Here is a 12,089-nt window from a genome sequence, read left to right as displayed (position 1 = left end):
TTTTATATTCACCAGTTCCTCCAACTCTCACACAGAGGTTCTCCACTGGATTGGCATGCAGCCTTTGCCATGGGTCGTTTACAACAAATATGGAATCAACATAATCTCAGCACGACAACCAAGTTCAGGATCTATCCTCTCTGTGCTACTGTACGGTTGCGAAACATGGACACTATGCCACCCAAACTGGGCAAAGCTTGAGGCTTTCCACACAAAATTCCAACGTCATATATTGGGTATAACGTGGAATGACTTCATTTGTAATGCAGATGTTTACGGTCGCTCCGGTCTACACACTACTGGGGCCATTGTCCACAGACAGCGTCTTACACTTTATGGACAGGTTGCGAGAATGCCACAAGACGTTCTGGCAAATGCCATTCTCCTGGTGGCTTGTAACAGCTGGGATAAACTTCCACCAACCGAAGGGTGGAGCAGGTTGAGACAAAGACCCCATATTATATGGGTGCATCATGTCTGTTCCAATTTTGGACTCTCGGCCCATCAAGCCTTTGCGGCTGCATAGGAATGGACCAAATGGCGAACGATTGTTATGGCCGACTGTTCGACTATGCGTTCAAGAAGCGGAAGAAGAGAAAAAGTAGCATGAAATCAGGAAGAAAGATTATAAAAGGGAGAAATAAGTTAAATTTTAAAAATTAAATATTTTATAATTAAATACTCTATATTATAAAGAGTAGGCAACTATTTTATCCTTAAAAGAGCAGCAGGGAGATGGCATAAGAACAGCCATATTGAATTAGACCAAAGGTCCATCTGGCCCAGTATCCTGTCTTCCGACAGTGTCCAATGGCAGGTGCCCCAGAGGGAATGAACAGAACAGGTAATCATCAAGTGATCCATCCCCTGTTGCCCATTCCCGGCATCTGGCAAACAGAATCTAGGGACACCATCCCTGCCCATCCTGGCTAATACCATGACAGCCCAAGTATTTTCATTTTGGCTGGTGGGTTTAATTGAAAGGTAAATAAGTGATAGGTAAATGTTTCTAGACAAGAAATAAACTATTTACACTCCTAACGAAGGCTACAGTCCCACAAGCCAATCCATGCAGGTGGGCATTTGCACCTGTGTGAAACCCTCTTGCATCTGGCAGGGCTTCATGCAGACAAAGTTACACATGGATCAGCTTGCAGAATTGGGGCCAAAATATGCATTTTCCTAGAGAGAAAAGACCATGTAACAAAAAAAGGTTTGTCTACCATGGATTTCACTGTTGTGAAACACAGCCTATTGTTTTCAATGCCAGATAGCCACATAAAAACATATGTGAGGCAAGTGCTATGTATCACTCGCTTAAAACAAAACACACACCTTAAGTGTGTCCAAAACACCTCGGTTCTTAAATGTCTGATAAAGTCTTTTTCGGAGTTCATCTTGGGACAACGCTTGAAATTCAGAAGAAGCCATCCTGAGCTAAAATGTTACAAAACACCATTACTCCTCTCCCCCACAGACACCCCAGAAGCCCACCCCAGCACAGCTCTATTGAACGGGTGGGGCCCAGCAGGCCCTGTCACACTGCACCATTTACACCTCCCCGGTACCCAGAGGGGGATGCGGCTCCTCACAGAAATACCAGCTTGGGGGAGGAGGTCGCAGCCGCGGGCCTGGGCAATCGCCGCGGCTTCACCGCGTGTCCCGTGAGACGGGCTGTTTCGTTCGCTAAAGCCCCAGCTCCCGGAGTCAGGGGAACGCAGAGCGCCGGCGCCCCCGGGCAGGGGGCGGAGCCCGGCCCGGACTGAGCCTAGGAACCGCTAACGGTTACGCGGCTCCTAGTGGGGGCGATGCCCGGAGGAGCGTCAGCCCCGCCAGTCCCGGCAGGGGGCGCCCCAGTGAGGGAGGGGCTGGCGGCCGGGAGTGCGCGCGACTGCGCAAGTCACCTCGCTGAACCGCGGCGCCGGCAACGGCACCTGCCTCCAAACTGGGCTAAACGCCGCTTTGCGGCTCAGCCCGGCCCGGCAGTTACCAACCGCCGCCCCCTTGACGGAACCCTCGCGAGAACCGACTGTGATCGATCGCTCTCGCGATACCTGAGAGCGGCTGGGCCCTTCAGAGTGCGGTGACCAGTGGTGACGCCATCAGCCCGCGCCGGATGTTTAGGGACTCCGCGGGGACAGCTTGGTGCAGCGGCGTCTGGACAAGCGGGTGAGCGTCTGGGCGGACTGAGGCCTGCTCTGTGCCCCTCCCCCTGCCAGGAGCTGCGGTGGAAGTGTCACAATCGTGGGGCGGGGGGGTCGAATCTGCCCCCCCTCCCCCGCGCGCGGTACCGGTGACCAGCGCCACGATCCCTGCCCCCCATTTCCCCGCGGCAGGGGGCAGCGGCTGGCTGCTGCACTGGGCCTCCCTCGCCCGCGTCTGTCACCGGCCGCGAATTAACCCCCGCGAGGCAGGGGAGGGGCCGCGAAAGTGGAGAGTTAGAGCGATTAGCCGGTCCCGTCCGGCCCCGCTCCGCCCCACCTGCCTCCGAAGCCCCCCTCTCGGCCTCCGTTCCCCGGGTGGGTGTCAGCTGCTCGGTAATCCTCCCCCCAGGCCCGGGAGTGTGAGTCTTTCCTGCAGCTTTCGCGGAGAGCAGAGCCTTCAAAGGAACAGGCACACGTGGCTGGATGGAAATTGGCATGGGCGGGGAAGGTAGAGCACGAAGCAACTTTCACCTCTGAAACTGGAAAAGATTTCAAGCACACAGTGCCCCTTTTGCTTTGCGCTATTGCAGGGGTGGCCAACCTGTGGCTCCATATGCGGCTCTTCAGAAGTTAATATGCGGCTCCTTGTATGGGCACCAGTGCCGGGGCTGGAGCTACAGGCACTAACTTTCCAATTGGCCGGGGGGCACTCACTGCTCAACCCCTGGCTCGGGCACAGGCCCTGCCCCCAATTCCTACCCACCCTCTCCCTTCAGCCTGACAGGCCCTCACTCCTTCCCAGAGCCTCCTGCATGCCAGAAAACTGCTTATCAGGAGGGACGGGGAGGTGCTGATCTGCAGGGCTGCCGGTGGGTGGGAGGCGCTGGGAGCAGGGTGAGGGAGCTCGTGGGGGGCTGTGACGTATTACTGTGGCTCATTGATGAATTCTGGCTCCTTCTCAGGCTCAGGTTGGCCACCCCTGCGCTATTGTCTTGTTTATTACCATACTAGAATTTCACACTTTTGGACAAAAGCTAGATTAGGCCCCAATCTTGTAACAACTCACTGAGTGCTTAACTTAATATACTGTTATTGGATAGAAGTTAGTGGAACTATTACACTAAAATGAAGCAAATCATTAGTCACTGCAGGAGCAGGTCCATATTTACTTTCACTTTTGGCTGTCGTTACTAGCCAACTACACCTTCAGGGTGTGGTATGCTAGCAAAATTTTCTAAGAATTAGATTGCAATGGGATGTTTAAATATATACAAATGTCTTAAGTTTGTAAAACTCTTACAAAATCTTGTTTACCTAAACTATTTGACATGGTTTCTTCTTAATATACAATATAATTTTGTATTAGCTGACTCTTTTTTAGGACTTTTCTGAATGCATTTACATTTCATGTGTCTGGAAGCATTTGTAAAGCATGTCTTTTCTTTCTTGGAAAGGACATTATTTTGAAGACAATGTCTGGAAGTTTCTACTTTGTAATAGTTGGTCATCATGATAATCCAGTATTTGAAATGGAATTTCTTCCTTCTGGAAAAGTGGAGTCCAAGGTTTGTGGATTTTGATAATACTTTGTATATCTATAGCTGTTTCTATTTGTTGAACGTTCATTACAAACATGAATTACTAAAGTCTCACCACAACCCTTTGAGGTAACTAGTATTGTTACTGCTTGTACAGAAAACTTTTGGCAGAGCAGGAGATAGAACCCATAGCTCCTGACTCTTTCTATGCATTAAACACCAGACCATTCTGTCTCTCCAGAACGCATACATTTCTGTTTCTTCAGAGATTCTGTTTTGAATCGAGTATGTACTACTAATAGTTGCTGCTTGATGTATGTTACATGCTATCCTTGATTTATCTCACCACCTCCATAGTGCAGCTATGTGATGTCACTCACTGTTCTAGAGGATAGTGCAGAGGATTAAGTTTAGAGTTGTACTCTAATATTTTTTTGACTTTTAAATATTAATATTACAGCACAAAGTTAATACCACTGGCTTTAGTTTCTATTTGAATGATAATCCTGGTTATTTTTTTAAAACTGGGTAAGGTCTGACTAAGGTTTCCAAAGTATGTGTTAATTGACCTGATTGAGTAGCTTTATAAATAAATACAGGTTAGAAAATGTATAATATAATGGCTCCAATGAGGATAGAACACACATACCATGATGATGGGTGCATAAAGGAAAAAAAAGCATAGAGTACAGCGCTGAAATGAAAAGGGCGTTTTAATAATGAGTTTAATTTGCATTATTGATTAGTATCTTCAATATATCCTTAAACAGAGCTTTGTAGATGTATAGTCGTGCTGAAATGCATCTGACAATTGAGTGAACTTCATTTTTTGCACTCTAAAATTAAAATGGTTTGAAGCAGGCAAGCATAATCTCGGGTCACATTTTTAATAATAAGTTATAAACTTCTTGAGAATATAATTGCACTAAATTAGAGAGAGCCAATGATATTGGTACCTCTTGGCAAATAGCCTCTGCTTCTGGATAACAACACTTTGCATAGACCAACAAATTCTGCACAGACTTGCAGCCTGTAAAATCTCATTGAGGTAAATGGTTTGCATGGAGTGTATTGTAAATCAGCACAGAATTTGGCTTTGTAAATTCCATGATTTGGTCTGTTACTCAGTAATGACAAGTAAGTGTATTTGTAGATAGGTGGACTGCTGTTAAGTGCAGACCTGCAGATAAGACATTAAGCCAAGGACTCTACTGCCTATCTGTAGTGGTTGCTAAAGGTTCCACGGCACACTTTCAAAAAACAAGAGATAAGCCCCATTTATTGGCTATACTCTGTGTTGTAAAGTAGGGCACTTTCTCCTTTTTTTTCCCCTCCTCCCATTAGCTGGTAAGGAAGGAAGAATGATACTCTTTGCTTCCAATGAATCTATTTCCCTTCCAAATTTTACTCTTCCTATAATATGTGAGATCAGAAAATGGAGAAAACCATGAGGAATGGAGCAGACCTGTGGGTGCAAGAGCAGCATCTGAGCAGTATTCCCTAAGTATAGGATATGCTGGAAGGACAGCCACAGTTTCTAAACTGTTGGACACGTAGGGAATGGTCTTGGCCAGCTCTTCTTTTCAGTAAACCATTTTTTAATATTCTAGGATGAGAGAACTACTGCTAAGCACATAATTGCATTTACTTACATAGTCACTGCACTGTTGGGGACGAATTCAGCTGTGGCATTAAGTGAATGCCATTCCTATTTATCATAGAGGGAGTTGCACTTATTTACACCCATGATATTTAATCCTAGGATCTATTGCACAATACTTTCAGTAAAATGGACTGTATTAAAAACAAAACCCTAGTTCTTCTGTTCTCTGATGCCCTATTGTCTTTCACTTCTGACACCAAAGTATTGGGAATATATCTTATTGTATTTGATTAAAGACCATGTTATATCTTGCAGAAAAAAGGTTGAGGGTACAAACTTTAAGAAAATGTACAGCTATTACAGCAGCTGGTAGATTATTCTTATTTAGGTTTTACTCATATGAAATAGCTCATTCTGTTTTCCATGATATCAGGATGATCATCGTCATCTCAACCAGTTCATAGCTCATGCTGCTCTTGACCTAGTAGACGAGAACATGTGGCTGTCTAACAACATGTACCTGAAGACAGTGGACAAGTTTAATGAATGGTTTGTTTCTGCTTTTGTCACTGCAGGACATATCCTTTCTCTGTATTTATTCACTTGCCAGCAAGTGATAAGTTAAATAAAACAATTCTAGAGCAGAACTAATTCTGCTGTTTTTACTGGAAGGTAGGTTAGAGATAGTACCCAACATCTGGATGAAGTTTGTCAGAGGCAGATCACTTCTAAAAAGATGGGACTAAGTGGGAGGGACAGCAATGGATCTTAATCTGGAGGGGGGATGGGGAGGGCAGAAGAAATACCCTAAGGGGGATTGCCCTGAGCAGAGGAGTAAGTTTTATAAAGATAACACTGGAGAGGAACAGTAGAGAGATCTGTTCCTGCCCATACAGTTTTCTGTAATTCCAACCCCTTTTTGAAAGCTGCAAATAAGAGGCTTGGATATAACTATACACATCCAGTTGGTGGTCTCTACACATCCAGTAAAAATGGATAGTTTTTTCAGGTCATTTAGATGTACAGACTTGATTTGAATATTAGAAACCAGGTGTTAATTGCCACGTATGTTGTAAATATAGTGATTGTATTTGTTTGACAATCTATTCTAATTTCAGGTACATGGAAACATTACTTTGTATTTATTTATTTATTTATTTTTAAATTCTCTTCAAAATCTGGATATTCTTTACAAAATAAAGACTTGAATGAGGGAGTAACACTTTTTGCTCCCAAAAGCATGGGAAGTTTAATTACAGATTGAAATTTAATGCTTCCTACAGTTAATGTGCCTGGAGATCCCTCTTTAAATTCTAGCTTCCAAAGAACACTGTCTTGCATATATAAAATTCAGGTGTAAGCATTTGCTGCATTGAGCTGTGAGTGCTTGCCTCAATCAAATACCATGTCAGATTTTTCATTAGTTTTGCAAATTTAGTGTTGGTTATAAAACTACTTGGAGGGAGGGAAGAGCAGAGAGTCACTAACAGTTAATCTTAAATTTTTGGAAGGAAAATTGCTTCCTTAATTGTTCCACATATGAGATTTATTATGCTTCATGATGTAAGACAAGAAGATGGAATTAAAAACTTCTTTAGTGATGTCTATGACTTGTATATAAAGGTAAGAATTATCTTCTTATAATTTTGTGTAAAATTTTACAGTGTGTTCTATCATACACACTTAAGCAATGTCTACATTAGGGAAAGTTTCCAAAATTTCCCACCATTGCCACAGGTGCAGCTGTACTAGAGTTAATCACACTGGAAGCCCTATCTAGACCAAGCCCTGTAGCCAGAGCAGTTAATACTGTGTCTATTAGACTTGATCTTAGCAGGTTTAATTCACACAGCATTATAAGCAGTTCTGGCCATGGGGAGGCCTTCATTTCTGAGTGAAGGTATTATCACTAAGAGCCAAATTTAGGGGTGAGCCTAAAATGGTGTAAATTGCATCTTCTCAACTCCTGTGGGTGAAATTTAGTGATGATACATTAGAGGTTGAAAGTCTAAGGGAGTTTGTGTGACTGAATACATCCTGTATTCACTCCTTACGTGCTGTTGTAATAATCTTTGTACAAAGTATGCCTTGTGAGGTATTTTAAAACTAATAACTCATTGGTCAATAATATAATAAAATGTATGTACACAATGTGTATTAATAGTTATGAACATAAGATGAAATTATGGCTCTGTGTGTTTACCAGACAAGTCTGGGGAGAGAGTAAACTTGTTCCTCAAAGACAAAGGAAAAGTTGACACCCTCTATCCAGGTTTCATCAAAGTTGATGAGCAGCCACTTGTCAGGTGGCCATTCGTTGGCAATGAAGAGGGGCAGGAACAGATCAATCTGCATGTTAGCAAGCAAACTGTAGAGACTCTTTTACCAAAGGGGGACTAGACTACAAAAATGAGGGGGGGGAACATCCCCCTGATCTCTCTCTCTCTCTCTTTCGCACATACTTTTTCACTTAAGATGAGAAAGGAACCGGCCCTTTGACTTTAGGTGGGGGTAGGGTGGCCAACTTTCTAATGGCTGAAAACTGGATCCCCCTGAGGCTCCAACCCTGCTCTGCCTCTTCCCTCGAGGCCCCCTTCCTGCTCCCCTCTCCCCTTCGCTCGCTGCCCTCAACTCCAGTATGAACAGCCCCAAGGGACTTGCAAACCCCAGCTTCAACAGGCAACCTGGAAGCGCAGATCAGAAGAGCACTGCAGCCAGGCAGTCCCATTGGCGAGCTAGGACATCACCCTCCTGTATGGCAGCCTCTGCCTCCCTCTGTGTTGCCTGCCCAGTAGTGCTCTTCCCTGCCCATTCAAGTCCTCCCTGCCCCAGAGCTGCCTGAGAACGTAGCTGGGGGAAGCACTGGTGGCGGGGCAGCTCACATTCATTCTGTTCCTGCTGGCAGCCTTACCCCCCTCACCATGGGCCCCCACACTCTGTCCTCAGCTGCAGCCCTGCAAACCATGCTCCTCAACGGGGCTGCCCAAGGTGCATGTGTGTTGCCATCGCTTCAGGACCAGGCAACAGGCTGTCACTTCCCTCCTACCTGCAGTAACTGGACTTTGTGTCTCATCAGTACATCTGACCACACACTGCCAGATCCCCTTTTGACTAGACTTTCCAGTCGATAACCAGACACCTGGTTATCCTAGGCGGGGGGAGGATCCTGGCTTGGGATTTTAGTGAGCAATATTACTGGGAGCATGCGGTAAGGATTTTACCTTGAGCCAAGTCTACTCTGTTAAATTTTAGCTACTAGGAATCATTTTATCTTTTTTTCTTGTAACCATTTGTGACTTCAATATCTTATATTTCTCCTCACTTAAAATGTATCTATAACTTTTTATTTTTAATCAAAACTAATCCAGTGTTTAAACTGAACTGTTTAGGTAACTCCAGTTAAAGTAGCAAACAGTTGCATATTGACCCCCTTACAAGGGCAAGAGGCCTCTAATATCTGAACTGCCCTGAAGAGGGCTGGACAGTTCAGAACACACATTTTGGGGGGAAATTCAGGACTGGGTGTGTGTTGGGGGTCACCTTGCAGGTAGTAACTGAGACTGCTGGCAGCCAGTGTGTTACTGGAGTGTTCTTGGCAGGCTGCTGGGGTCAGCGTTGCTGGACTAAGGCTGTAGCTATACACAGACACTCAGGGTGTGACCTGCATGCTGTTTGTGAGCGGCCCAGCTTGGGAGCTACAATAGAAGGCATTGTGAGGCACCCACAGTTGTGGGGCAGGTGTTCACAGCCCCTCACTGGGCTGGATTGCACCCCAGTTTGTCTAAACTCTTGTAATATACACATGGGGGTGGGAGGCATCAGATGTAAATTACAGCATCTTAGATTTGCCTCTCAGCTTGATCAAATTAGTATTAAGGTATGGAGAAAGAACTAATATTTGTGGTCTGATAACTGTCTTTATTTAAACAAATAATACCATATCTTATTAAAATGGTTCCAGCAGCTGCAATAGTACACCGAGGGGAAGAAAGTCACCTGAGCCTCAGAGCAATGCCAGTTTAAACAAATCTCCCATAATATCACTAGGGATTTCTGCTTAAAAAGTGGTGCTAAGGTTCAATGTAGAGCTTTTAGTAATTTGTTCTCCATGAGCTGAAGAATACTAATTATTTCTGTTTCTTTGTAGTTCAAAGCAGTCTGTTTACTGATGAGTCTCTCTCCTTTTTCCTCAGTTTGCAATGAATCCATTCTATGAACCCAATTCTCCTGTTCGATCGAGTGCATTTGACAGAAAAGTGCAATTTCTTGGGAAAAAACATCTTTTAAGCTGAATACTTTTAAATAGACTTTGTTGTATCTTCGTGAATATCTGAACTGTAATTAACTTAAATAACCTGGTAAGTTTTCAGCATGTTTGACTTCTTTTTGAAGACTTAAGACAAATCAGATGCCCCATAATTTTTTTTCAGTGACAACTAAAAACCAGTTGAGCTTTTGGGGTTATGAGAAATACTATAAAAATCCTTCCAGGTGCCATGTGTTAAAGTGTTTAAACAAACAAGTCAGTATAAACAGTGGTAGTAAATCAATTGCTGTATTCCAAAGTTAGAGGCATCAGTATATCATGGTTGCCTTATCAATTCAGAGATGAAAAGCAGATCTCTTCTGTTTATGTAGCCTGTTGAAAAGAAATCAGATCTAAATGCAAAAAAGCTTGTGTGTGGGGGGGATATATTTCACAATTGTATGACTTAGCACAAAGAAGAGGGAAGTTCTTAATTGTTAGGTCTAAAGGGAGAAATATTGATTAACTTAGTAAGATTAAAGCTTGCTATGTTTGTCACCGTCTTTAAATAGGAAACTCTTGCACAGCACAATACCAGACTAATTCCCCCCTCCCATGTCATGTGAGCGCACAGAGATGCATCCCAGAATGCTGTGGCTAAAGAAACATCTGGGGCTAGCAATTAAGACCTTGCAATACTATTTTCCAATAAGTCAGCAACTCTCAATCAGCTTTTTTTCTAAGATCAAAACTGCTGAACAATGTACTGCATGGCTGATGCAAGAAACCTATACCTGCAGATTGTGCCAGTGAAGGAATAAAGAAAATATATCAAAAGATTTACAGACATTCTTCCCTAACTTAAGCTTTCTCTTTTCAGGACAGCACTTAATCATATATCTAAGTTCTACTGAAGTAAATAGAAGTTGAGTGTTGAAGCACCCTCCTGAATAGGGAACTTGAACTATTTTTTGAGGTTGTCTAGGGTGCAAGGCAGAGTTTGGACCATTCTGATTACTATCCTGCACTACAAAATAGAGTAACTTTTGCAAGCAGGTATCTTTTTATACTGTCATTCCAAAATATCGTATAATTTTAAAATGAATAGCAGAATACAGAAAGCATTTAGCTGTGTAAGATACTCTGGTTCAGTTTACAGTACATGTCCATTATTTTGCACATTATATAAACTGATTTCTCTTAGCATTAGCTTATTAAATATGTGCAAGACCTCATAAGTGACTGAAGACCTGGTTGTTTCAGAAACATTTTGCATTATCCATTTAAATGGTTTTAGCTGTATATTTATCCAGTCCTCATTTTTTAAGAATTATGCTTATTTCTAAAATGTCCCAGGAAAAATGGAAGATAATATCAAGAGGTCCTGCTGTTTCTTTCAAATAAAATTATTTGACAGTGCATAGTGTGAACACTTCAACTGCCCATATACTACAAATGAGTTGAAAGGAGATCATTTTATGATGTGATAAAAGATTCTCCCCCCCCGAGGACATCCTTGCTTCATTGGTGCTTATAGATTTGTATAATAAAGCTCTGTGTTTTTGACAGGCTGCTGTATCACACTAGATGTAAAAGGTAAAATCTGAAACCAACAGGTAAAGATTCTGAAGACAATTTAATCTTATACTGAATTTTTTCAGAAGTTTAAGTGGAAAACAACTGGTCTTGTTTTGATAGTGGGAGACTGATTTCTCATTTGGAATATATTTGAAAAATTAACTTCTTAGCACATTGTTTAACATGACTTTATAACTAAGATAAGCTGTTGGTTGAACCTATTCTTTTCACTCCAGAGTCTAAAGTTCCAATGGCAATTATTTCACTTTAACTTATGTACATAGCAGATGGGGAAGTGATCAACTGTATAAGTTGACAAATTCAATTTGTCATAGTATTTTAGTGTACAGCTACAGTACTGCTAGTTTGTATATGTATTGTTTCAGATTTAAAATTTCCCAGTGCTTTATTAAAAATAAAATACCCCAACATTGTTTGAATGAGGCCTTCTCGGCCCAAAGAGTTCCTTTGTTTGCTGAGAATTCATGTATGGGGCTATAGGGCTTTTCTTGGGGTATACAGTAGAACCTCAAAGATACAAACACCAGATTTACAGACTTACCAGGCTACTGGACACCATGTGAAACCAGAAGTAACCAATCAGGCAGCAGCAGAGCAAAAAAAAGTAAATACTCTACTGTGCCTGTATTGCATCTTCAATATAGGCACAACTGGGCTGCCAGCCTGAGGCAGTGGAGCAGCAGTGGGGTCTGCATTGCTTTCACCGCTGTCCCTGCCAGGAAGGGACACACTATTTTACCCCTTAATCCTCCTCTCTCTTCCCTCCTCCCCGTGGATAAGCTGTTTTCTCTCCTCACACCCACCCCCATCCACCAGCAAGAGGACAAGCTTGCAAACTTATACTGGGCTGAGCAGGGAGCTCAGCTGCTACCGAAACTTGGCCTGGAGTGTCAGCTGCTGGATCAGAGTTATGAACATTTCAGAGTTACAGACAACCTCCATTCCCACAGTGTCTAACG

At 43.2% G+C, this 12,089-nt stretch overlaps 2 protein-coding genes across 4 annotated transcripts in view; one reads left to right on the top strand and one right to left on the bottom strand.

The window, feature by feature from the left end:
- LOC112117524 (oral-facial-digital syndrome 1 protein) overlaps positions 1-2,003 on the bottom strand; it is a 61,116-nt gene extending 59,113 nt beyond the window's left edge. Inside the window, exons 1-2 of the mRNA XM_024215487.3 lie at positions 1,905-2,003; positions 1,336-1,437 (exon numbers count right to left, since the gene is read on the bottom strand). Of these exons, the coding sequence (XP_024071255.1) occupies positions 1,336-1,431 (96 nt within the window). The 5' untranslated portion in view covers positions 1,432-1,437; positions 1,905-2,003. The remainder of the gene's footprint in view (positions 1-1,335; positions 1,438-1,904) is intronic.
- Positions 2,004-2,124: 121 nt separating this feature from the next.
- LOC112117530 (trafficking protein particle complex subunit 2) lies at positions 2,125-10,634 on the top strand. Of its 3 annotated transcripts, XR_002908969.3 has the most exons (6): positions 2,125-2,169; positions 3,599-3,709; positions 5,719-5,863; positions 6,823-6,908; positions 9,479-9,643; positions 10,412-10,634. XR_002908969.3 is itself a non-coding variant. In XM_024215498.3 (5 exons), the coding sequence occupies exons 2-5, from the start codon at positions 3,617-3,619 to the stop codon at positions 9,575-9,577; spliced, it is 423 nt and encodes a 140-aa protein (XP_024071266.1). In that variant the 5' UTR covers positions 2,125-2,169; positions 3,599-3,616; the 3' UTR covers positions 9,578-10,056. The 3 variants fall into 3 exon arrangements, 2 of the variants coding, with proteins under 2 accessions (XP_024071266.1, XP_024071267.1); XM_024215498.3 differs by lacking the exon at positions 10,412-10,634 and having other exon boundaries at positions 9,479-10,056; XM_024215499.3 differs by lacking the exons at positions 2,125-2,169; positions 10,412-10,634 and adding an exon at positions 2,320-2,652 and having other exon boundaries at positions 9,479-10,056.
- The last annotated feature ends 1,455 nt before the right edge of the window (positions 10,635-12,089 follow it).

Source organism: Terrapene carolina, unplaced genomic scaffold (genome assembly GCF_002925995.2).
Source record: "Terrapene carolina triunguis isolate 2854851 unplaced genomic scaffold, T_m_triunguis-2.0 Scaffold22, whole genome shotgun sequence".
Classification (NCBI taxonomy): domain Eukaryota; kingdom Metazoa; phylum Chordata; order Testudines; family Emydidae; genus Terrapene; species Terrapene triunguis.
The sequence above is the reverse complement of the archived record's forward strand: the minus strand, read 5'-3'. Positions and strand labels throughout refer to the sequence as shown.

What these genes read in the sequence shown, in the direction of transcription:
- LOC112117530 (XM_024215498.3), top strand. Translation starts at nt 3,617, where the DNA reads ATGTCTGGAAGTTTCTACTTTGTAATAGTTGGTCATCATGATAATCCA. An exon ending in CTGGAAAAGTGGAGTCCAAG is followed by an intron (nt 3,710 to 5,718) that starts GTTTGTGGATTT and finishes CCATGATATCAG; the next exon opens with GATGATCATCGTCATCTCAA. An exon ending in TGCTTTTGTCACTGCAGGAC is followed by an intron (nt 5,864 to 6,822) that starts ATATCCTTTCTC and finishes TAATTGTTCCAC; the next exon opens with ATATGAGATTTATTATGCTT.